At 42.5% G+C, this 24376-nt stretch overlaps 1 protein-coding gene across 1 annotated transcript; it reads left to right on the top strand.

Annotated features, from left to right (window-relative positions):
• Nucleotides 1-676: 676 nt before the first annotated feature.
• Nucleotides 677-9725, top strand: RHOU (ras homolog family member U). Its single transcript, XM_073338061.2, has 3 exons — nucleotides 677-1456; nucleotides 3052-3110; nucleotides 6685-9725. The coding sequence occupies exons 1-3, from the start codon at nucleotides 1171-1173 to the stop codon at nucleotides 7138-7140; spliced, it is 801 nt and encodes a 266-aa protein (XP_073194162.1). The 5' UTR covers nucleotides 677-1170; the 3' UTR covers nucleotides 7141-9725.
• Nucleotides 9726-24376: the final 14651 nt, after the last annotated feature.

The raw sequence follows: 24376 nt of genomic DNA, 5'->3' as shown, positions 1-24376 counted from the left end.
CTGATAAATTAGCTCCGGAAACTTTGTTTCCCTCTGTGAAGTAGGCAGAGCTTTGACATGATTAGACAGTTTTACAGAAATTACAGCTGAGCCTCGGGGGTGGGGGGACGGACAGCGTGGAATGAGGAGAAAAAATAGCCCGTGGGAGGGAAGCTGAAGAAGAAGATGGAGAGGAGGGAAGTCATGTGGGGGCTGGGGGGAGTAGGAGTCGGGGAAGGCATAGACAGAAGGAGACAGGCTATGGAAAGGGGCCTGGCCTGGGAGACAAGGTCACCCAGAGTAGAGAGATGGAAGCGGGAGCAGAGCAAAGAGAGAGGCAGGAATGGGGGCGAGGAGCAGGGGGAAGAGGGCAAAGCAGTGGAGACGGGAGGAGGAGCATCACTGTCAAGCGGGAGGAAGGAGCCGGCAGGGACGGAACAGCCCGGGGCAGAGCAGGCGGAGAAGTGGCCGCTTCCAGGCAATAGTCGCGGCGCGGGCTGTTTCAGCGTTCGAAGGGGAAGCGAATTGGCCAATGAGAAGCGGCGCAGCCACTGCCCGGGCCCCACGCCTCGGCAGCAGCTCTTGCCGCCGCCAGGCTCCTCCTTTTCCAGTGGCCACCGCGAGGGGCGGCAGGGAGCGCCGCAGCGCCGCCTGCCGGGTAGTCCCCAGCGCCGGACTCCTCCCCCCGCCGCCGGCTGCCCTCGCGTCGTCGTGTCCTGTGGAGGCGGAGAGCCGGGGCTGGAGGCTCCTCAGTGTGCGGCGAGGCGAGTGCAGCACGCACAGGGCTCCTGCTGCGGCCGCCGCTCCCACCCTCCGGTGCCCCGGGAAGGCCGGGATCGCGCCCCTTCCGTCCCGCCGCTGGAGCTGGCTGCTGTTCCGCCCCTCCAGCCTCTCGCCGGGGCGCGCTGAGCGGCGGGCAGCCGGGAAGCGGCTCAGGCAGCACCGTGCTGGCTCGGAGGAGCAGGAGCTGCCCCGGGCGCCCCGCACCGGCTGCTGGCGGGAGGATCTGGAGCCAGAGGAGACCGGCGAGGGGGAACTCGGCTCCCCGCCGGAGGAGCTGCGCGGCAGGGGCGGCGGACCCTGAAGGGGCAGGGCACCCCGTACCCAGGCCGGGCGCTGAGCCCCTCGCACCCCCAGCCCAGTGGCTCTGATCCCCGCTCCGCAGAGCTCTCCTTCGCCGGTGCCAGGCGGATGCCGCCGCAGCAGGAGGGGGAGGCGGGCTACATCAGCAAGCCGCTGGCTGGCGGCTGCGAGGTGCCCCCGGTGCCCCCGCGCAGGGTCCGCAGCAGCCGGGCGGCGGCGCTGGGAGCGGCCCTAGGCAGCAGATGCCGGACCGGGGCGGGAGCCGAGCCGCGCCGCAGCCTCAAGTGTGTCCTGGTGGGGGACGGGGCTGTGGGCAAGACCAGCCTGGTGGTGAGTTACACCACGAATGGGTACCCCACGGAGTACATCCCCACCGCCTTCGACAACTTCTCCGGTAAGGGGCCGCCGCAGGGGGAGGGAGGTGGGTGGAAGGGACGAAATCCCTCGGGGACAGTCCCCCAACACTGGCGACCTGCTTGGGGATCTGCCATCCATCCACCTCCCGGAGACGAACTGTCAGGGGAAGGGGGAGTACCCCCATGCCCCGCTCCCACCCCCCGCTAGAGGGAGCTGCATGGATTTCCCTCTTCGGGGAGAAGTGAAATGGCTTGGCACTGGTGAAAGAGTGAATTCCCCCCTGTGGGTGGGGAGGGAGCTCCCATGGGGCAGGCGAAAGGCCCACCCCCCAACGCTCGGGGGCAAACATCATTACCGCCCATCGCCCCTTCTTCCCAGTGATGAACGCGTGTTGGCCCATATTGTTAGCATGTAGCTTTCCTAGCTCTGTGCTTGTGCGGTGCCCATATTTTACAGCTGTGTTCAGCCAGGCGCCCGGATAAGACTTTGCTTCTTCTTTTTTTTTAAAGGATTGAACTTTAGATCATGTTGGAAATATCGGTGTGTCACAACCCTGCCTCCTTTAGTTGGGTTCTGGGGGCGCGAGGACGGAGGGAGTAAATCCTTCATCTCCTCCCCTCTGTTTGTTCAGAACTGTGTTGGAAGGTGGCTGCAGAGATGGATGGGGCTCTTGAAACTGCCTCCTGAATTCTTTCAGTTATATATCTTTGTCACTCTTTGAAAGTTTTAATAAGACTGTAGGGCCACATGAGGGTATTAAATGCATGGCTCCCTAGTCTCTCTACGCTTAAGTGGTGTGAGGTCAGCTGTGCCGGAGACTTTCAGTTTTCTGGCACAAATCTGGGTGTAGAGCTTCAGTACTCGGTTTTTTAGTTTTTATGGAGCTGATCCAAACGGTCCCTTTCTGGGTGTACTTTATGTATGATTAGCAGCTAGCATTCTAGCTTTAAAGGTAATGTAATCATTCTAAATGCTGGAAGATTGATTGGATGGCATGACTTCTCTGTATTATTGAAAATCAATACTGTGAAGCCTAGCGACCAAATAATAAATGAAACCTACAATATGGCTAAAAGCATTTTATATTCAAATCGCTAGAAAGAAATAATGAGGCTGGTCTCTCTTATAAAAGATACCACCATAGTCAGTGTTTGCACATGGTTACACATCAAGCTAGCTTGTTTTAATGACAAATTCTGTAGTCAAAATTTCCAGTAGTGCAGGAAGACGAGCTTCCCAAGGGAAAACACAAATATTTGCATTGTCTTCCCAGTGATTTAAAAAACTGGGAAGGTTTTTTTGGACCCAGACCTCTGAAAATACAAACGTGACAAGAAGACAAATCCTCTGTAACAAGAGAAGTAACCTAATTGTTCGGATCACTCTCTTTTTGTGTCATCAAAGAGTTTTAGTTCAGTGATTTGCTACTTCATCAGCTGCAGTGAAATGAATTGGAAAGCCCTGAAGGGTTTGTATGTGCCTAAATGTTAGTGACAGACTTGGTTCCAGTTCTTCAAGTCATTAAATTAATTGAAGGGAAAACAAATGTTGAGGGAAGGCATGATTCTTTTCTTTTTTTTTAAGTGAAAAATGTGTAACGTTGAACTCATTACACATTTTTTCTCTCCTAAGCTGTTGTGTCTGTTGATGGCAGACCCGTGAGACTTCAGCTTTGTGACACGGCTGGTCAGGTCAGTGAAGCTTCTTATTTCATTTAAGTGATGGGGGGAAGGGAGAAGTGTCACACAAAATAGTCCTCCTAAAGACTTTATGGATTTAAAAGGATACCCATTGTTTGATCATTTTATTAAATGGCCATCAGAGTAAGTAATTCTTAACCTACTGTATAAGGTTGGTTTAGGAGTGTCATGTTGTTGGTTCAGACTGCTTCCCTGCTAACTTCACTGTCAGGTTGAATTCCCAGGGACTGTAAGTTCTCACTCAGACTTGTTGCCACTGACTTAATTTTATTTTTTTAATTATCTATAAGTTTAAAAGTGCTGCTGCTGGAGGAATGGAGGGGGGATTCTGTATGTTTTGAGCACAGATAGGAAGGCAAGTGAAGGGTGTGGACAACTATTTTTATTGAGGTGTCTGGAAATTAAAAAGAACGCTGTTGAATGTCCATTTCATGAGTAGTTTTGTACCATGATCACATTTGTCAACTCTTACTAAGATGAGATAAATGAGCTTCATTCTAAACTCAGTGCTTCCATTATTAAGACACTCCCTAAATTTTTAGGGGAAGGGCTAAAGCCACCCAAAGCCCCCAGTTTTCCACACCCATATGAAAACTCACATTCCTTACATAAGCATCTGGAATATGCATCCAGCCAAATAATGCAATACCATCTGAGGGAGCCAAGCATTAGCGAAAGCAGTATGAGGAGAGTATGATGGCATCAGTAGACAAACCCCATTATCCTAATGAGCAGTGTTGTAATTGGGCATTATAACAAAGATGTGAACTCCATGGGCTCGGTTCAGTACTGGCTTATACCTTATGCAATGCCAGCACTGCATTTTCCCTATACTTTTTGCAGTTCTAACCCAGGTTAAAAGAGTACAGAGAAACCCCCTTTGAACAATAATATGAGATAGGCCACTAGGGTTGTCCCATAATGTAATACCCTGATGGAGGGCAAGGGGGCATGGCAACATGCTGTCAGCTTCAGCTGAGATGTGAATTCAGAAGTAGAGTGTACCAGATGTAATTGTAACCATATCCTTGGTGATGGGGGCCCCACGGAGTGGCAAAAGCATTGGTTTCCGGAAGATTTAAAAAGTCCAGTCACTTTTTGCTTTGGTTACTGCTATTGGTTCAGGAGTGTAAAAACTCCTTAGTGAAATAACCAGTGAAACCACTCTCTGGTGTTTGCCGTTAAAAGGAAAGGGTTCGGTGAAACCAGTAAAATGAAGAAAATCATTCTGAATATAAAGAAAAGGAGTACTTGTGGCACCTTAGAGACTAACAAATTTATTTGAGCATAAGCTTTCGTGAGCTACAGCTCACTTCATCGGATGCATTCAGTGGAAAATACAGTGGGGAGATTTATATACACAGAGAACATGAAACAATGGGTGTTACCATACACACTGTAAGGAGAGTGATCACTTTAGGTGAGCTATTACGGGGGGAGGAGGGGAGGGGAGAACCTTTTGTAGTGATAATAAAGGTGGGCCATTTCCAGCAGTATAGGATGCTTAATCAAATAAAATCTTGGTTGTGTGTGTGAGGCAGCTTCAAAATGGGATTAGCATTTAAATAGGTAAAAACATACAGAAACATTGAGGATTTGGTGTCGTGAGCCCAAAGGTGCAGCTGTGCAGTCCCTGGATCTAGCAGTGAGACAAAGAATGTCTGCAGACTGTACTTGTATAAATGACCATGTATCATCTTTACAGAAATCTCCAGTAACATCTGTTTTTGGCTTTTGAAACCATTGAATCCTGCAAAATTTCATAATGCCTTGCAATAACATGGGGAGATGTCTTTTTTAATTGGCCTCTTTGCTGCACAGGACAGAACACTTTGTAAAGACAGGGTTCCTTTTAAGCCAAATGGTGACAATCCTGCATTGCTGTTTTGCTGCCTGAGAGGCTTAATCTGAGAATCAAGAGAACTAATGAAGCCTGCTTTCTTGACTCTTGTTTTATAATCTGTTGTCAACCTTTGCATGACAACTGAAATAAATTTATTCAAGTGGAATGGGAATTCTGAGGTTTTAAACAACTGCATATCCTAGACTCTTCAGAAGCTTCCAAGTAAAATCTTAAATCCTGACAAATTAACATGTAACTTGCAATTCAGCAGTAAAATATTGTTCTTAGAGAGGCATTGTTGACTTTATTTGCTCTTTGCTCTTCTTAATTTAAAACCCCGTGAGAGCATGGTGAATTTTAATTAAAATGTCATCATGGCTGAACCAAATCCTACCTGTTTAGGCTGTTAGTGTTACTGTGCTTTTATCCTGCTGTCAGCATAAAATCAGGCTATGCATAGTTAACCCTTGCCTCATTTTGCATTCTTCTTACAGTTCTTTGAGCTGCTGCGATAAGTGAGAATGCCACGATGGCCAAGTCTTCTATTACCTTTTAGGTGTCATCTACATCCATGGTTTTCCACCTTTTTTCATTTGTGGACCCCTAAAAAATGTTGAATGGAGGTGCAGACAGACCCCTTTGGAAATCTTAGACCTAGATCCATGGACCCACAGGTTGAAAACCACTGATCTATATTATGTTAGTTGATTCCTCAAGATGAAAATCAGAGCCTTGCATTCTAGATCTTTATTTTAAAGGCAAAAAAGACAGAAAGGAAAAAAAATATCTAACCCTGCCGGTTTGGAGGTGGTTGATGTGATGTAGAGGGGAGTGAGAAGTAAAGAGGGGCTTTATATTATGCCATTGGCAAGTTAAGCCTTTATATTGTAATTCATTAAGTGTGATGGTAATAAGAAATATGAATACAAAATAGTAGGGAGCTCATCTTTTATTTTAATTTCCTGTAGGATGCTATTGAACCTTCATTTATTTAAAATTATTCTTGCGTGGGAACACTTGCAGCTGCGTTGTCTCTGTGCTCTTGTCTGTATCTCAACATATGGATAGTGTGGTCAGCATTGCGGGTGTGTGTGCATTTTAAATCTGAGCTGATCCATGATTAATCTCTGTTAAAGGTGAATTTACACCCTCCCTCTAACCCCCTATTTAAGGTCTACCTTAGCCTGCACTCCACCTCTACAGTCTGGCTCTTCTGTTGAGATAGGGCAGAAGGCCATAAATACAAACACTAAAGTAAGGCTTAAAGCATTCAAAAGAAATCAGCAGTGTTAGATTTCAGAGTAGCAGCCGTGTTAGTCTGTGTCCGCAAAAAGAAAAGGAGTACTTGTGGCACCTTAGAGACTAACCAATTTATTTGAGCATAAGCTTTCATGAGCTTATGAATCTTAAATACCTTAAGAAGATATTGTTTGGCCCTGTGCCCATTGGAGTCGATGGCAAAATTTCAGATGACTTCCATGTTGCAGGATGAAGCTGAAATTTGGCATATTTATGGCTTTTACTATGAAAAAACCATGTTCTGTTGTACGCAAGTTACATTTGTGCCTGTGTGAGAAGAACAGTTAAACATGATCCTTTCCTTTATACATTCAGTAGTTCAAATCTCTATAATGGGAAGTATTTAGGAACTGGTAAGGGTGGTACCTTTATAATTTTTAATGCTATTTTTATTCAGCAGTAATGTTGCTTTGCTTTGCGCAGGATGAATTTGACAAGCTTAGACCGCTGTGCTACACCAACACAGACATCTTCTTGCTGTGCTTCAGTGTTGTGAGCCCTTCGTCCTTCCAGAACGTGAGTGAAAAGTGGGTTCCTGAAATCCGATGTCACTGCCCCAAAGCTCCTATTATTCTGGTTGGGACACAGTCGGACCTCCGAGAGGATGTCAAAGTTCTCATTGAGCTGGACAAATGCAAAGAAAAGCCTGTTGCAGAAGAGGCCGCAAAGCTCTGTGCTGAGGAAATAAAAGCAGCATCTTACATTGAGTGCTCAGCTTTGACTCAGAAAAATCTCAAAGAGGTCTTTGACGCGGCCATTGTCGCTGGCATTCAGTACTCAGATACCCAGCACCAACCAAAGAAATCCAAGTGCAGGACTCCAGACAAAATGAAAAATCTCTCCAAATCTTGGTGGAAAAAGTACTGTTGTTTTGTATAGTATTTGCGAGGACCTAAATGTTGCTCTAGTGAAATCAAATAGAAGCTATATTAGCTTAAATCTCACTCTGTATTCTCCAGGTGTGTAGCATAGATCCATAAGTGTGTTTATGTTGCTATTAGAAATCTCAATTTCCCCTTCTCTTTTGAGGGAGATGGAAGAACACATAGGTAGGCAGTTCCTGTTAAATCAGGTTAAGGAGTTTCAGCATTCACCTGTCTGATGTCAGAGTTTCCGGACTAGTCTCGCGTCAAGGAACACATTTGTGAAGTTAGAAATTGTACAAAGGGTTTGACTTTCTGTATCTTGTATTTGACAAGCTTAGACCGCTGTGCTATACAATGTATATAAAAGAGGGAGGAACAAAACTGAAGCCTTTGTGGTTAGGGCTATTTAGAAGAAACACAGGACTATGGAAATATAGAGCTCTATATAGATGGACAATTTTTAAAAACTAACACTGTGCCTCCAAAATGACATTTTAGCTTTAAAAACTTACTCCCTCTTTCCCCCCATCTCCTTCCCTCAACCACTTTGGGGTGTGTGTGTGTGTGTGGACTTTAACAATGTGAAACAAGAGGTGGAGTCTTCCCCCAAATGCTGCTGCTTGAAAGGTCATGCATATACCTCCAACACATTGTTAGACTGCCTAACATGTTAAGTAACTGATGTAATTACATCTTATTTGTAGCCTCCTGACTTGGAAATCCTTTCTTCTCCTCTTTCTCTCTCTTTTACATGCAGTAATGTGCACGTCCTGTGAACATTACAAAGTCCTACTTTGTTACATTTTGAATAGTCGTGGGTGCCTTTGTATTTATACAGACACCATGACAGTTCATTTAGATCAACTGATGAAAGAATGTAAATGCTGTTTTTTAAAAGGGATGCAACAAATGTCCATATAACACCACACAAAATGTGTCTGTTTTAAGTCTACAAATATGAACTTCAGAATGTTCCTCGCTGAGAGATTTTCATGCTGCCAGTTAAATGAAAGGCCTATAAAAAAGGCAGATTACGTGCCATAACCGAACAGCAGAAAAGTGATACTGCTGTGACCTGTTTCTGATACTGTTTTGAACAAAGTTCTTATTTGTTTCCAAAGGAAGCAGTTGTTGGTCGGTTAAACTTGTTTTAGATGATAGTTGCAAAATTGTGTTGAAACAAGCAGTGAAATTTAACTAATTCTTTCACAGATACCTTCAACAAATTAAAGTGAAGTGTGTTTAAAATGTCATTTAGTGGTTTGCCTATTGCAGCATCAAATATGACACAATTCCTGGTCTAACAAAACCTGCTGAATTCCAGTCTGCTTTGTTTGAGGGTATCAGTGGGTTAATTTGACTATTTGCAAGATGTGGTTAACTCCAAGGCCGGTGTCTGCACAGTGAGTGAAAAGCCTTAGTTTATATTGTCTCTTTTTTATGGCCCCAGCTTGCTTTGTTCTATATACTCCAAGATCAGTTATGTTCTGGCTTTATTTTTTCTTTGGCAGCAGCCTGAAAGTGAGCCTTTGTTCAGAGTCTTCAATTAAACTGGAATTTTAACTGTTCACAATTTTTCTCATCATAACAAAATGGATATCTGATTATAAGAAAATTATGGAAGTCATTTGAATTGATAAAGTTGGCCACAATTTTCCTCCTGGCCTACTTAAAGAAAATGACATTATGTAAATGCATTCTGGGATATATTGGCTTAAGTGCCATAAGCAAAATTTCCCTCTGTTAAAGCAAAATAAATGCATAACATTCCATAGCTGAACTTAAAAAATGCAATAGAAACCTTTTACTGAAGTCCATGAGATCTATTCAATAAAAATATGTTGGCTTCTGCATTGGGGCAGCCTGGAAAATTCTATAACTCAAAATTGGGAGGATGTATTTTAACTTAGTTGCATGTGGTCCATACTGTTTAATGGATGTGAAATTAACAGCTGAGTCTTGATATTCCTCAGTGTAATGCTCTGACATGATTTCAAATATATGGAGTCATACTGACCATTTGAAGATGATGAAGCTAGATTTTTCTTGTGTATTTTGCTTCTCTGTAAAATGGACACAATTGATTTAAAATGTGGATTTTGGAAGAGGAGGTGAAAGTGAACAGCACCCATTGCAAAAATAACTGAATTTATTCCATAAGATTTTGATGCTCTGTATTGTACCATACCAGAAGCAGACAGTTATATTTTTATAAGTAGCCTGTTTCATAGCGTCTGGAGTAGCATAACCTTTAAATGTAGCCAGCTGTGACTGTTTCTGAAAATGTGATGTATATAAGACTTGTTATAGCCCTTTACTAGGTATATGTGTAATAAAGTCTAATAATTTCATGGATACTGCTATACATGGGGCTACACAGGGTCTAGATTTAGAAATGTTACTTTTAAAATCACCAGTATTTTACAAGTGCAAGAGAGGGGAGATATCTCCATGTAGTCTATAATCTCATGTGCCTTATGAAATTCTCTTCTGTTTTCTAAGTGTAGGCTATACGGCAAAAAATGTTTCATGTGAGAATGATATAAATGAGGTATTTGAAAATAAATTCTGATCAGTGTAATCGTCTGCCTGTTTTACCAACAGTTTTATGCTGAAAGCCTCTCTACTTTATCGCATTATGTCTTACATAACATTCCGCCAGTACTAGGCTACTTTAATGTCCTGAGGGACATACTTCTTAGACTAATGTCAAGTACATTGCTGGTGCTTAACAAATAATAAGCAAGATTTTTTTAAAAATTAATTGAATTTAGAGATGCGGCTGAGCAAGAACAGTGGATCCCTACCTCCCCCTTCTTCCTGCACCCCATTCCAAATGCTGGAAGTTTTTGATGTTTGCTGTGAGCCACAGGTCTCAGATTATCTCTATAAGGAGCCTGACTGGAACACTGAATCCCAATATGTCTATACTTTTACATTTGATCCCTTTGCTACAGTGCAGGCTTCTCCCACCATGAATAACGATCCCACACTTATAGAAGAATAGAGCATAGACCGTATTCACTTTCTCATTTCACTTGTAATACAGCTGATCAGCTGTAAGCTATTTGGTAGTTGGTAACCAGTACTCTTTTCTTAACAATACTTAACCTTCGTCGTGCTTTTCATCTTCAGAGCTCTTTACCAATATTAACTGATACTTTTAGGATCCTGTGCCTACTCAAATATGTTTTATCCCCTTTGTTTCCGCACCTGTCAAGAAAACAGAATTGAAGTTCCTTGGCCAAGGCTGCAACAGGAGTCAGTGGCAGCTCTGTGTTTGCCATTTAATATTTGTGTTGAGATAGTGTCTAGAGCAGCGGTGGACAAACTTTTTGGCCTGAGGGCCACAGCGGGGTTGCGAAACTGTGGGCCGGGTAGGGAAGGCTGTGCCTCCCCAAACAGCCTGGCCTCTGCCCCCTCCCATTTCCCAACCCCCCCTGCTCCCTTGTCCCCTGACCGCCCCCTCCTGGGATCTCCGATCCCTAACTACCTGCCCCCCCCGCTCCCTGACCCCTATCTACTCCCCCACCCCCTGACAGGCCCCTCGGGACTCCCACGCCTATCCAACCCCCGCTGTTCCCTATCCCCCTGACTGCTCCCCCCAGAACCTCCGCCCCATCCAACCACCCCCTGTCCCCTGACCGCCCCATCCCCTGCCCCAGAACCTCCACTCCATCCAATTGCTCTCTGTTCCCTGACTGCCCCCTGGGACCTCCTGCCCCTTGTCCAATGCACCCGCTCCCCACCCCCTTACCAGGCCGCTCAGAGTGGCAGGACTGGCTTACTGGAAAGCCTGGGAGGCGGGCGGGTGCAAGCTGTGCTGCCCGTGCGGTGGCATGGCTGTGGGGGAGGGGAGGATAGCCTCCACCTCTGGTCTAGAGGCCAGAGTGGAGGATAGAGTGCTCATGGTCCCAATGTGCTGGGTACCATACCTACACACAATGAAAATACACAGCTTACCCTAAAGAGCTTACAATCTGTCTAGTGCAAGAGATACCGGGTGCATATAACAAACAGAAGGGAGGAGCATGAGATAAGTCGGACAACTATGAAACTTTGAACTTAGCCTCCTACATCTGTTGCTCTGATTACAGAATAATAGAAATGTAGGGGTGGAAGGGAACTTGAGAGATTATCTAGTCCAGCCCTCTGTGCTGAGGCAGGACCAATTAAAACTAGACTGTCCCTGACAGGTGTTTGTCTAACCTGTTCTTTAAAACTTCCAATGATGGGGATTCTATAACTGCTTTAGAAGCCTATTCCAGAGCTTAACTATCCTTCTATTCGGGAAGTTTTTCCTAATATCTAACCTAAATCTCCCTTGCTGCAGTTTAAGCCCATTACTTCTTGTCCTACCTTCAGTGGATATAGAGAACAATTGATCACTGTCCTTTTTATAGGTTTCAGAGTAACAGCCGTGTTAGTCTGTCTTTGCAAAAAGAAAAGGAGTACTTGTGGCACCTTAGAGACTAACCAATTTATTTGAGCATGAGCTTTCGTGAGCTACAGCTCACTTCATCGGATGCATACCGTGGAAACTGCAGTAGACATTATATACACACAGAGACCATGAAACAATACCCCCCCACCCCACTGTCCTGCTGGTAATAGCTTATCTAAAGTGATCATCAAGTTGGGCCATTTCCAGCACAAATCCAGGTTTTCTCACCCTCCGCCCCCCCCTCCCCCCACAAACTCACTCTCCTGCTGGTAATAGCCCATCTCAAGTGACCACTCTCTTCACAATGTGTATGATAATCAAGGTGGGTCATTTCCAGCACAAATCCAGGTTCTCTCACTCCCTCACCCCCCTCCAAAAAACCACACACACAAACTCACTCTCCTGCTGGTAATAGCTTATCAAAAGTGACCACTCTCCCTACAATGTGCATGATAATCAAGGTGGGCCATTTCCGGGGGGGCGGAGGGTGAGAAAACCTGGATTTGTGCTGGAAATGGCCCAACTTGATGATCACTTTAGATAAGCTATTACCAGCAGGACAGTGGGGTGGGAGTGGGTATTGTTTCATGGTCTCTGTGTGTATATAATGTCTACTGCAGTTTCCACGGTATGCATCCGATGAAGTGAGCTGTAGCTCACGAAAGCTCATGCTCAAATAAATTGGTTAGTCTCTAAGGTGCCACAAGTCCTCCTTTTCTTTTTGTCCTTTTTATAACATCCCTTAACATATCTGACGACTTAGCAGGTCCTTCCTGAGTATTCTTTTCTCAAGGTTAAAGAGACCAAGTTTTTTTTTTTTTTTTCACCTTTTCTCATAGGTCAGGTTTTTCAAAACTTTTTATCATTTTTGTTGCTTCTTTTCAGCAGTGCTGCTGCCTAGCCAGTTATTCCCCATTTTGTAGTTGTGCATTTGATTTTTCCTTCATGAGTGTAATTCATTGAATTTCATCTTGTTGAATTTTAGACCAATTCTCCAATTTGTTACGGTCATTTCGAATTCTAACCCTGTCCTCTCAAGTGCTAGCAAGCCCTCTAAGCTTGGTGTCATCTGCAAATTTTATAAACATATTCTCCACTCTGTTATCCAAGTCATTAATGAAAATATTGAATAATACCAGACTCATGATGGACCCCAGTGGAACCCCCTCTAAATACATTCCCACTAGTCTGGCCATGAATTATTGATAACTACTGTGAGTATGGTCTTTTAATCAGTTTTGCACCCACATTTCATCTAGACTGTTTTCCTAGTTTACCTATGAGAATGTCATGTGGGACTGTGTCAAAAGCCTTATTAAAATCAAAATATAGCTCATCTACAGTTTACCCCTGTCTGCTAGGCTGTCAAAGAAGGAAATTAGGTTGGTTGGTCAGGATTTGCAAATCCATGCTTGCTATTCCTTATAACCTTGTTATCCTCTAGGTGTTTACAAATTGATTATTTTATAATTTGTTCTAGTATTATACCAGGTATTGAAGTTAGGCTGACTGGTCTAGATACTATGTTTGCCCTTCTCCAGTTCTTTGGGAATCTCATCTGTCCTCCATGCATTCTCAAAGATAGTTGTTAATTGTTCTGAGATTGCTTTCTACATGTTTGTGCTATTCTTTTATACTCCTCATTGGCAGTATAAACATTCATTCATGTTTCCACTTTTTGTAAGATTCCTTTCTGGTTTTCAGGTAATTAAAGAGCTCTTGATAGAACCATAATGGCCTCTTACTATTCTTCCTATCTTTTCTTCGCATTGGGATAGTTTGCTGTTGCACCTTTAATATTGTCTCTTTGAGAAACTGACAGCTCTCCTGAACACCTTTTCCCCTTAGATTGTCTTCCCATGGGACCTTACCTACCAGTTCTCTGAGTTTGTAAAAAAAATTTTTTTTAAAGTTCATTGTCCTTAGTCTGAGGTGCTCACTCTGATCGCTTTCACCCAAACTGCCTTCAGTCTTCAGATTAACTGCCAGCTCCTCCCTGTTGGTCAGAATTCAGTCTAAAATGGCTTCCCACCCCCACCCCGGTTACTTCCTGAACAAGCCATACCCCTCTCTCTCAATATTCCAGTCATGATATCTATCCCACTAAGTCTCAGTGATGCAAATTAAGTCATAGTTTAGCTTATGTACTAATACTTCCAATTTATCCTTGTTATCCCCCATGCTCCTTACATTTGTGTATGGACATTAAGATGTTGAGCAGATTTCCCCACTTGTTGGTCCTACAACCCTGTGGCAGGTTTGGTCACAGAAACCCCCTTGGGCCTGTCACCTGATGTGCTGGAATTACTTCTGAATCAGTTTTCCACTGCCAGCTTGAGACTCCAGAGCCCTGCCTTGTTGAGCCACACATGCCAGTTTGCTGCAACATAGACCCAAGGTCTGAACCACGCCCCCAAAGCTGCAGACTTAACTGAAAACAGCTTAGCAGGTTTCCTATCTCCAGCACCCAGATACCCAGCTCCCAATGGGATCCAAATCCCAAATAAATCCGTTTTACTCTATATAAAGCTTATACAGAGTAAACTCATAAATTGTCCACCCTCTATAACACTGATAGAGAGATATGCACAGCTGTTTGCTCTCCCAGGTATTAATCACTTACTCTGGGTTAATTAATAAACAAAAGTGATTTTACTAAGTATAAAAGTAAGATGTAAGTGGTTTCAAGTAATAACAGACAGAACAATGTAAGTTACCAAGCAAAATAAAACAAAACACAAGTCTAAGCCTAATACATTTAGAAACTGAATACAAGTAATTCTTTCCCTTAGAGATGTTCCAATAAGTTTCTTTCACAGACTAGACTCCTTCCTAGTCTGGGCCCAATCCTTTCCCCTGGTACAGTTCTTGTTAGTTCCCACTCAGGTGGAAACTAGGGGATTTCTCATGACTGCAGCCCCCTTAGTTCTGTTCCACCCCCTTTTATAGCTTTGGCACAAGGCGGGAATCCTTTGTGGGTTCCCACCCTTCCTTCTAAATGGAAAAGCACCAGGTTTAAGATGGATTCCAGTACCAGGTGACATGATCACATGTCGTAGGACCCCATTCTCCATTCTTTCAGGGTTGGCTTGCAAGTACCCAGGAAGGTTTGCAAGTAAACAGAGCCATTTACAACCAATTGTCCTGGTTAATGGTAGCCATCAAGATTCCAAGCCATTATTAATAGCCCACACTTTGCATAGTTACAATAGGACTTTAGAGTAATACTTCATATTTCTAGCTTCAGATACAAGAATGCTACATTCATACAAATAGGATGAACACAGTCAGTAGATTATAAGCTTTGTAATGATACCTTACAAGAGACCTTTTGCATAAAGCATATTTCAGTTACATTATATTTACACTTGTAAGCAGGTTTCAGAGTGGTAGCCATGTTCGTCTGTATCAGCAAAAACAACAAGGAGTACTTGTGGCACCTTAGAGACTAACAAATTTATTTGGGCATAAGCTTTCATGGGCTAAAACCCACTTCATCAGATGCATGGAGTGGAAAATACAGTAGGCAGGTATATATACACAGTACATGAAAAGATGGGAGTTGCCTTACCGTGTGTGTGTGTGTGTGTGTGTGTGTAGGGGGGGTGTCAGTGCTAATGAGACAATTCAATTAAAGTGGAAGTGGGCTATGCTCAACAGTAGAATACAAAGGGAGGAAAAATCACTTTTGTAGTGGTAATGACGCCAATGTAATCAGGGTGGCCCATCTCAAACAGTTGACAAGAAGATGTGAGTAACAGTAGGGGGAAATTAGTTTTTGTAGTGAACCATCCATGTCACAAACCCTATTGCAATTTTTAATATCCCCCCAACATCTAGCCCTGGGTTAAGATAATCCTTTTTTATATTTACCTATTGGCTTTTGTTATCTGCCCCCTTTGAACCTAATTTAAAGCCCTCCTCATTAGGTTGGTGAGTCAGTGTGCAAAGATGCTTTTCCCCTTGGTCAGATGGCCCCCATCTCTTCCCAGCAGTCCTGCTTCCTGGAACAGTATCCCATGGTCGAGGAAGCCAAAGCTCTCCTGTCCAATCCATATGCACAGCTATTGTGTTACAGAAGGGAAGAGATGTGCAGAGAGAAGGGGAGTGTCAGAAGTGCTGAGTATTGTCGTTTTCCCCTCCCACGCAATGAGTAATGCCAACACTCACCACTTTTGAAAATCCCACTTATGATTTAGGCCCCTGTAGCTTTTTACCTTCCCTGCTCTTATCAGAGTCAGCCTGACCACCATTAGTTATTGCTTCATCTAAACTGTTGGAATATTGCTGTCCTAAGCTAGAGATCCTCATTCAGTTTACAAACTGGCATTTCCCTACAAATTTACAAACCATTCACACCTTGTCACCATGTGAATGAAATTTTAAGCAGCCCAAGTAGTCCCACTGAAGTCAATGGTGGTGTACCGCCGCTTGCTGGGGGTGGTTCTATTTTGCCGGCAGGAGAGCTCTCTCCTGCTGGCAAAGAGCGTCTACGCTGGAAAGCTTACAGCAGCACAGCTGTAGCAGCACAAATCTTAGAGGGTTTTTATCTATGCAACTGTTGCAAACCATCTAAATATACGTACAGTGTGAATCAGAGAGACAGACGATTAATAAGCTATTTTTCCCACAGCCAGAGTTTCTGCTGTTGCAAATAAAATATGTATGTTCTCTCCTTCCTGTTCCTTTTATGACTATGATAGCAAATGAAGAATGCTAGAAGGAGTATTTACCTTAGCAATCTGCACAGTGAAAATACAGGACAGGAGTCTGAACTGTCAGCAGGATTCTTTTCTAGCAAGTACCTGCTGCTTACGTGCATCTGCCACTGCCACTTAGTTTGCACTCGTAATCTGAAACATGTAAGTCTTTGAAATGAGATCAGGCCCTAGGTTGATGCTATGTTGTAACGTTGCCTCACTGTGGAGGAAACCATTGTGCTATTTGCATATTGATTTTCAGAAAAAACCTGCCTTATCCAAATACTCAGGATCTAACTACTTCTCCAAATTTCTTTACACGTGTAAATATTATTTGGATAAAAATAACTTCAGGTTTTCAAACCAGTAGTTTGTATATCATGCAGCTATATAAGCTGCATTTTATATACCCAGCCATCTGGACAACACCAAGCGTGGATTAAGTAGATCTGACTGTACTTTGCACAATGGTAACTTTGTACACATGCATTCTGTTATGATCAAAAGGCCCCTTCAGCTGCCCTGCCTGAGATATTGGGTGAGGTGGCAAGTAAGGCTGATAAGAACACATTGAAGTAAGTCCATTGTAAATAAGGTTTTCTAGTAATGCTAAAATCTGTCATTTTCTGATGGGTGGAAGTTCCTGAGGGGGGGAATTTCTTTTCATTATATGAAACCCAAGTGCTTAAAAAAAAAGAAGTTGTGACCTATCTTCCTGGGGGAGAAAATATACTTTTACCCATTTTTTTCATGTGCTTACTTAGAGCATTGGACAGCACTTTAGGCTTACTTTCATGGTGATTGGAGTCAATGGCCAAGCTTTGGCACTGATTTCAGTGTGCCTTTGGATCAGGCATAGTCAGTTCTGCCCCCAGCCTAGGCGTACATGTAACTTCACATGTGCAAGTGGCCCTGTTGCACTCAATGGGACAACTCATGTGCGTAAGTGTTTGCATGAACGAGGCACCACTCAATTTCTTCTGTTTGTGCTGGCCTTTCACGCAGCAAAATGAGGAGGAAAAAACAACCAGGAACATGTAATTGTAAAGTGAGGAAAATTTGGCAAGTGTAGGCCTAGAAAGTACTCACATAATAATAAATACAAAATATTGACTAGACTTCAGGTTAATAGCAACTGCTTATAAACCAATTTGGTCAACTTAGATATAGCAGCCAGTGAAAAGAATGCAGGCCTAATAGGATTATGGTTGTTCATTACACATTTAGTTCAGTCCTCACTGGTATAAACTGAGCAAAAACCAGTTGTGTGATTTGAATGGATTTTACCATCTGATATGGAGCAGCTTTCAGTGGTGATGATTTATTTCTCCAATGTATTTTAATGGGAGAAATAAAGCAATGTTGTGTATAAAAAAGGCACGAAACCCGCACTTGGATTTCCTTAGTTGTTTTATTCAGCAAATAAATGGTTTCCAAGGAGTGGAAGCACCAGCCTTCCCTGCTTATGTAAGACAGCACAAATCTCACTCTCATCTAGCAAACTGCCCTTCTTCCCAGACCTATTCCTGCTCAGTTAAACACAGATGCAGTTAGGAACAGTAGTTGTCTGTTCCCTGGCACTTCTAACCAAAATAAACGCAGCAGACACATTGGACCTGATTCTGTTGTCACTTATTTCAGGTACATGAGGAGTAAAGCCATTGTAGTCAGTGGAGTTTTAGCTGTATAAACTAGTGTAAAGTGAGATCACAACTGGATCCATAGATTCCCGTTTAGCTTGTGTATGTTGCCTTTAGTTGCCTGGTTAACCCCCGCACCCACTATCTCAAGGAAATATCTTACAGTGGATACAAAATAAGATGCTACAGCTTTTTCACCTGTAGCCTCAATCCTCGGGAGGCATGCTGGCCCTGTTCCTCAAATTTCTTATGCTCTATGGGGTGATCTGCAGCCAATCCACCCCCCGCCCTGACATCCCTTGTAGATTGTGACTTGCAAATTTTGTACATAAATGTTAGTATAAACAAAGGAGCTGATTTAAGTAGCTCCCTCAGACATGCATGTTATCTCAATAATATCACTTTGGTATCACTTATCTGAGGAAGGCTCAGGCTCAGCAAGCATAGTCCCTAAATAATTCTGCACAGTAATTTTTTAAATTTGCATTCCCATAGCAAACAACCCAATATAGCTGCCTAAAGTCTCCCGACCATTATCTATATACTACCTTCAATTTTTTACCCTTCTTTCACTAATAGTGATTGTAGATGCTATTTGTAACAACGGGAGGTAAAACATTTTCAGACAGAAAAGTGATTTTGAAGTTGAACCTGTCTGTTTAAAGCTAGCAATGGAGTGAATCCTGGGTATATACAGTATGCAAGGTAGCCTCTGTTTAGCTTTGGTTCGGAGGGGTATCTACACTCTGACAATTCAGAAGAGGTTAAATTTACATAAAATGACTAAATTTCAGTTTTACTGCAATTCTTATGGTAGTCCATCTCTCCTCTAAAGGCACTCTGATAGCATCTCTCTTACACAGTGGCTGAAACAAATGAACTTAAATCTTCCCAGGTCATCTTTGAATTCCAAAGGCTGATCTCTCCTGCTCAGTGATACTGGTTATTTTTAAATTTATTTTTAATTTGAAATGGCATTTTGCCCCAGTTGTCCAGCTTTGGGGATTTTGAAGCTTCCTGCATCCCTTTCTTGTGCCTTTGAGTTTTGACACGGCCTTTCCATATTGTAAATTCCAAGCCCAGCACACTGTGCTGTTCCTCATCTCTGAGAAAACTGGTCTCTTTTTGTCAATCCGCAACAATCAATCTGAAAGGGTTAACAAACAGGAAAAAGACCAATCTGGGTGTATATTGCTGAGCAATGGTATCAATTGGCTTATGATAGCAGAGGGGTGAGGTCACTGGGCTTATTATGGTTGCACAAAGCTGTGATAAGAAGGCACCAAATGCCTATGCATTTAGCAGTTGTTGACATCTTGGGGAGGGAGTACTGTATCTTCTCCAATTCAGATAGAACCCTGGCCATTTTCAAAGGACTTTGAAGTACCTTCTGACAATCTCCTTTAGAAGATAACAGATTACAAAGAGAGGAAGGAGTAGGTCTTCCTGAAAATGGTTACAGCAGCACACATATTTATCTAGTCTATGTAATCATCGCTCTCAGACAGAGCTGAGGCCCACAAGTGGGTCAATGACCCAAAACGAGGGATGCAAGGGATTAATGCGGAAAATGTAATGTAATATGAAACTCCCTTCTTTTTGCTTAATTAGCATTTTTATGTAACATCAGCTTCCTGATTCTGCATTTGTGAATTTATCTAACAACACTGAGAACTGTGGAAAGGAGGCAAGATGGCCCAGGACTAGAAGTGAGGAGAGCTGGGTTCTAGTCCCAGCTCTGCCCCTACCTTTATGTGTGACTTCAGGCAAGACAAGTATTTGCTTCATGTTTTAGGCCTGGTCTATGCTAAAAATTTAGATCAACAGTGCTATGACATTCAGTGGTGTGCAACATTCAAATCACAAGTGCCGTCTCTATGCCAACCTCACCTTTTGCTGTGGATGTAGTTAGGATAATGGAAGCATAGCTACTTTGCTCGGAGAGGTGGTGTTCCTACTGCAACAGAAAACCCACTTCCCTCACTGTAGGATGTGTCTACACTACAGGGTTACTACAAGAGCATAGGTCTGGTACCACAGGTAAGCCACTCTAGTCCCTGTAATGTAGACAAGCCCTCAGTTCCCTCCTTTGTACAAGAGGGATGATGATAATTCTTTATTGCAGGGAGTGCTATGAGGTTAAATCTTTCAGATTTTCCTCAAGATTTTCAGTGACTAGTGATTTTGGGTGTCTCAGTTTTTGGATAGATGACTTGCGCTATGTTACAGGGGTCTGGTTTTCAGAACATGCTGAGCACCCACCCTCTGAAAACCAGGCCCCTTTCAGATGTCTCCAGTTGGGTTCCCACAATCACTAGGCACTTCTGAATAACTTAGCTATAATATTTTAATGTGCTTTAGAATTCTCAGGTGGAAGGTGCTATAGAAGTGCAAAGTACTATGACATTATCAAAAGTGCCTTAAAAATGGCCTCTAAGTCATTGTTTAAAAGCTATTTTAATTCTGCTTTGGAAATGGTGAAATTGTGTTTTGCAGAAAATGCATCATTTGCACAGAAATTCAGCACAGATTTTCTTACATCATATCCCATAATAGACCAAATTCTACTGTCAGTGACACCTTTGAAAATACATTGATTTCAATGGGATCACATGAGGCAGAATTTGGCCCAGTATTTAAAAAAATTATAGATTCAGTTTTGTACATTTTGGAATCCAAATGGGCAATCTATGCACATGATGCTTTTGGTAGCAGTGATATCAAAATGATCTGAGATTCCTCAAAATAATGTGATGGCTGAAATAAGAGGCATTTGACAATTAAGATGATGGAAAAATGCCTTGATAATTGTACAAACATAAGCAAACACTCATTGCTTTGGATCAAATCCACATCCTTAAAGTTCTTCACCGTAAGGATTAGTTGAAATAGTCACTAAAATCCCTTTTAAATGTTATAAAGCAGTTAGCATTAGGATCCACCGAAGGCAAGTTTTTCTGGGAAATCTTTCTAGTGTAGACGAGGCCTTTCTTACCAGAAAACAACCCCACAGATGTGCAACGGTTCAAAGAGAATGACAGCATAACAGCAACTCTCTTATGACCATATGCAAAAATGGACTGTACTGTTATTAGCTTTAAAGTTCATAAGGCTTGGAATTTGACATATGCTTTCATGGCAGCATAGTTTTACTTGTGCATATTGGTAGTGGATCAAATCCCACACTCCTTAGTCAAAATGCCCACTGAAGCCAATGAATGCACAGTTACTATCCCACCCTAATAAATAGGATAAATTATGTCAGACAGTTAAAAAAAACTGGCTAAAAACTGTAGTCCTTCCTGAATCAAAGCTCCATTCACTTTGTAAGAGTGAGATTCCATTGACTTCTAAGGAAGTCTTTACCCAAGTCAGGACAGTGGGGTTTGGCCCCTGGTTGTTAGTCAGGTTCCTGTTCATTTTTATACAACACTTTGTACTCCTGATTCCTCGCTGTGGCACTTCTGCTTCTGATTAATTAGCAATCAGGCTGGGAGCCAAGGTAACACAATCTGGTGCTTACAAATCGCTTTGTCACATTGGTAGGACCAGACAGCAGGTTTTCAGGATATGGGGTCCTCAGACTCCCCCTGGGAGAGAGGTTTGATAGTTGTTTTTTTCTTTTTATTGGTGTTATTATTCCCCAAAACAGTGTCACAGGATTATATTTTCCCAGGGTGCTGCAATCTGATTGAAATTTCTGCTCCAAAGAATATTCAGTTGACTCACTCAAGACTTTGCAGTCAATCTGCATTGACTTTCACAGCTAATGCTTGAAAAGGTGAGTGGAAAATGTATTATAAAGTAACAGCATAGATAGCGCTCATTTAGAAAAGCAGATAATCTCCCTTGTTTGTTCCACCACATGTTAACGGCACAGCATCTGTGACATTCACTCAGTAAAGCTGGCACTGGATTTGTATCCTGTCCTATAGAAAATCCCCTTTAATCTTGTGAAACGCTATCGCTGTAATAAGAAGTATATCATAGCTCTAAGCACTTTATTCATTCCACCTCTATTGTCTCAAATCAGATGTGGTGCCAATTTGCAAATATTTAGCAAGATTAAAGCATTAGGTTTGTGTGAGAGGGATAAGTGCAAGGTAATAGGAAAGGAAGGAGAGGATATGGGTCTTATTAAATAAATGTGCTTCCAAACACTTATTATTCAACTCTTGTTTGGTTTTGGTTTTTCTCCCCTCTCTCTTGGAACAGTTTGCATGGGCAATTTGACACCCCCCTCCCCCCATCTAATTGCAGCTAATAAAGATTAGTTGGCGTTTGGTCATTCTTGGCCACATGTTGCCTCCTTAGCTAAGTAAAAACCTCGTTTATTAGTGATCCAGTAATTGTGCTTGGATCTGGGATTGTTCTCTCAGTGGCCAGTTGGATTACAAAGGCCCTGATGTCATTTGCCATTTGTTTGCTCTTCTAAACAAACAGCAGGGGTTGCTCATTTAAACAATCAGGTGAGTTTAGGAGAAACTGATGAAAAGCAATGAAAAACAAGGATTCTGGCCTGGAGTCAGATCACTCGGCTAACATAAGCACACTGAAATAGTAGATGTGATCTGGCAATGATACTCCATAATGATTTTATTGTGCACCAGAGAGGGACCGCTTTTGCTAATTTGGGGGGTCAAAATTTGCTGTCAGTTACACTGATGTAAATTGAAAAGGAGTACTTGTGGCACCTTAAGAGACTAACCAATTTAAGGTGCCACAAGTACTCCTTTTCTTTTTGCGAATACAGACTAACACGGCTGTTACTCTGAAACCTGATGTAAATTGAGTTACTCTGGATTTACACCATTGTAACTGAATTTGGCAGAATTTGGCTTGTCCATTAAGCGTTCAACTGGTTTCAAGGGTCAGACAAAATGTCTCATGATCAGAACTGTCTTTGCTTTTTGCTTTAACACTTCTACTACGTTTTCCATACACCAAGAGCAATAGTGTTCTTTCAGTATGAATGGTTGACTAAGGGGGAAAGCAAAATGAACAAAGGTAAATATAAGAAGCTGTCTCCTCATTGAGAGTGTACCTCCTCTGTTACTTTCTGCATCAGCTCAGACTCTCAAAAATGGCCGTTACCTCTGCAGAAAAAAGGCCTGGAAATTGAAAGATGCAGTACAAAATGAACAGTAATAACTGTGTCATAGTTACATAGCTGACAGATACTTTCCACATTCTATGCCCATCAGCTATCAGGGTGGAGTTTTTATGTTGCAAGGGGTAGTTCATATTTGTAATCTATATGAAGGAAAGTATTGTCTCAATGTTATCTTCATCTAATCTGTGGTGATGCAAGCTGGGGAAGCTTCTGGGACATTTGTTTAAAGAGGAAGTGCAAAGCAAAACTGAAAAGAGAATTGAGCCCAGATTTCTCTAAAGAATATACTCACAAACAAGGCTTGGTGTGTTTTGGGGCTGCAAGGCATTCAACACACACATTTTAACTAACCTTTTTGATTTATTTACCCTCAGAATGTGATACCACAACTACCAGAGATCTCATTGCAGTACGTAATACAGTGGTTGTCATTACAAAGTCAACATTCATATACCATACCTATGATCGTTGTTTATTAATCTAAAAATAGGGGTAAAATCCAATTTCTCAGCTATTTCCAGTTCTGACTTTTTAATGATAATCACTATATCAGTGCTGCCTCATAATGATACATGCTGGAATATGTTTGGTGAGCCAGGAAATGGCAAGAGGGTTTCAGCGGGAATATACATACGATTTTAACATGTATATATTTGTGTGTGTTGGTGTTTATTTTCTGAATGCTCGACAGAACTTGGCTAATGGGAACATCTACATGTGAATTTGAGCTTAGTTTCCATTTTTGCTTTGCCACTATCCTTTAATAGAACTAGTGACTTGGGATATGACAGGTGCTTTAAACACCACTGCAACTAGCAGTTTAGCAGAGTTTCCCTAACATGTAAATGGGCAGGAACTGATTTCTGAAAACCATTCTATCCAAACGATGCAATAGGCTAAGCTTTCCAGGGAAGACAAAGCCTACATAGTTTATGGTATGGTTTTGGTTTCAGAAAACAAAATCCCCATTCCAGCCTGGTGAGAGAAATAATGCTCGTCTCCTGTTAGACAATTATGTATGTATAGGACCTTAAGCATGTAACAAATAATACCACAGGAATATTCTATGTCCTGGCTGAAGTCTACTCTTTCCCTATTCTCTTTAGCTTCTTTCAAAAGATTAGATCTACTATACTAATAGCTATCAGTAATAAATAATGTTTAGCACATAGGGGGACGTACAAGACATTCTTCAGACAGTTATCTGTATTAAACTAACAATCAGAAAAGCACGTAGTAGTTACAGTCAATTTCAGATGAATGAATAAAGCTGAAGTGGAGCACTCTGGGTCTGTATTTACATTTTTGTCCAATGTCACTTTGGGTACTGCTGACTCATAGGGATTCAGGGT

This window comes from Lepidochelys kempii, chromosome 3 (assembly GCF_965140285.1).
Source record: "Lepidochelys kempii isolate rLepKem1 chromosome 3, rLepKem1.hap1, whole genome shotgun sequence".
Lineage (NCBI taxonomy): Eukaryota > Metazoa > Chordata > Testudines > Cheloniidae > Lepidochelys > Lepidochelys kempii.
Note: the sequence above shows the minus strand (reverse complement) of the source record. Positions and strands in the feature narration are given on the sequence as shown.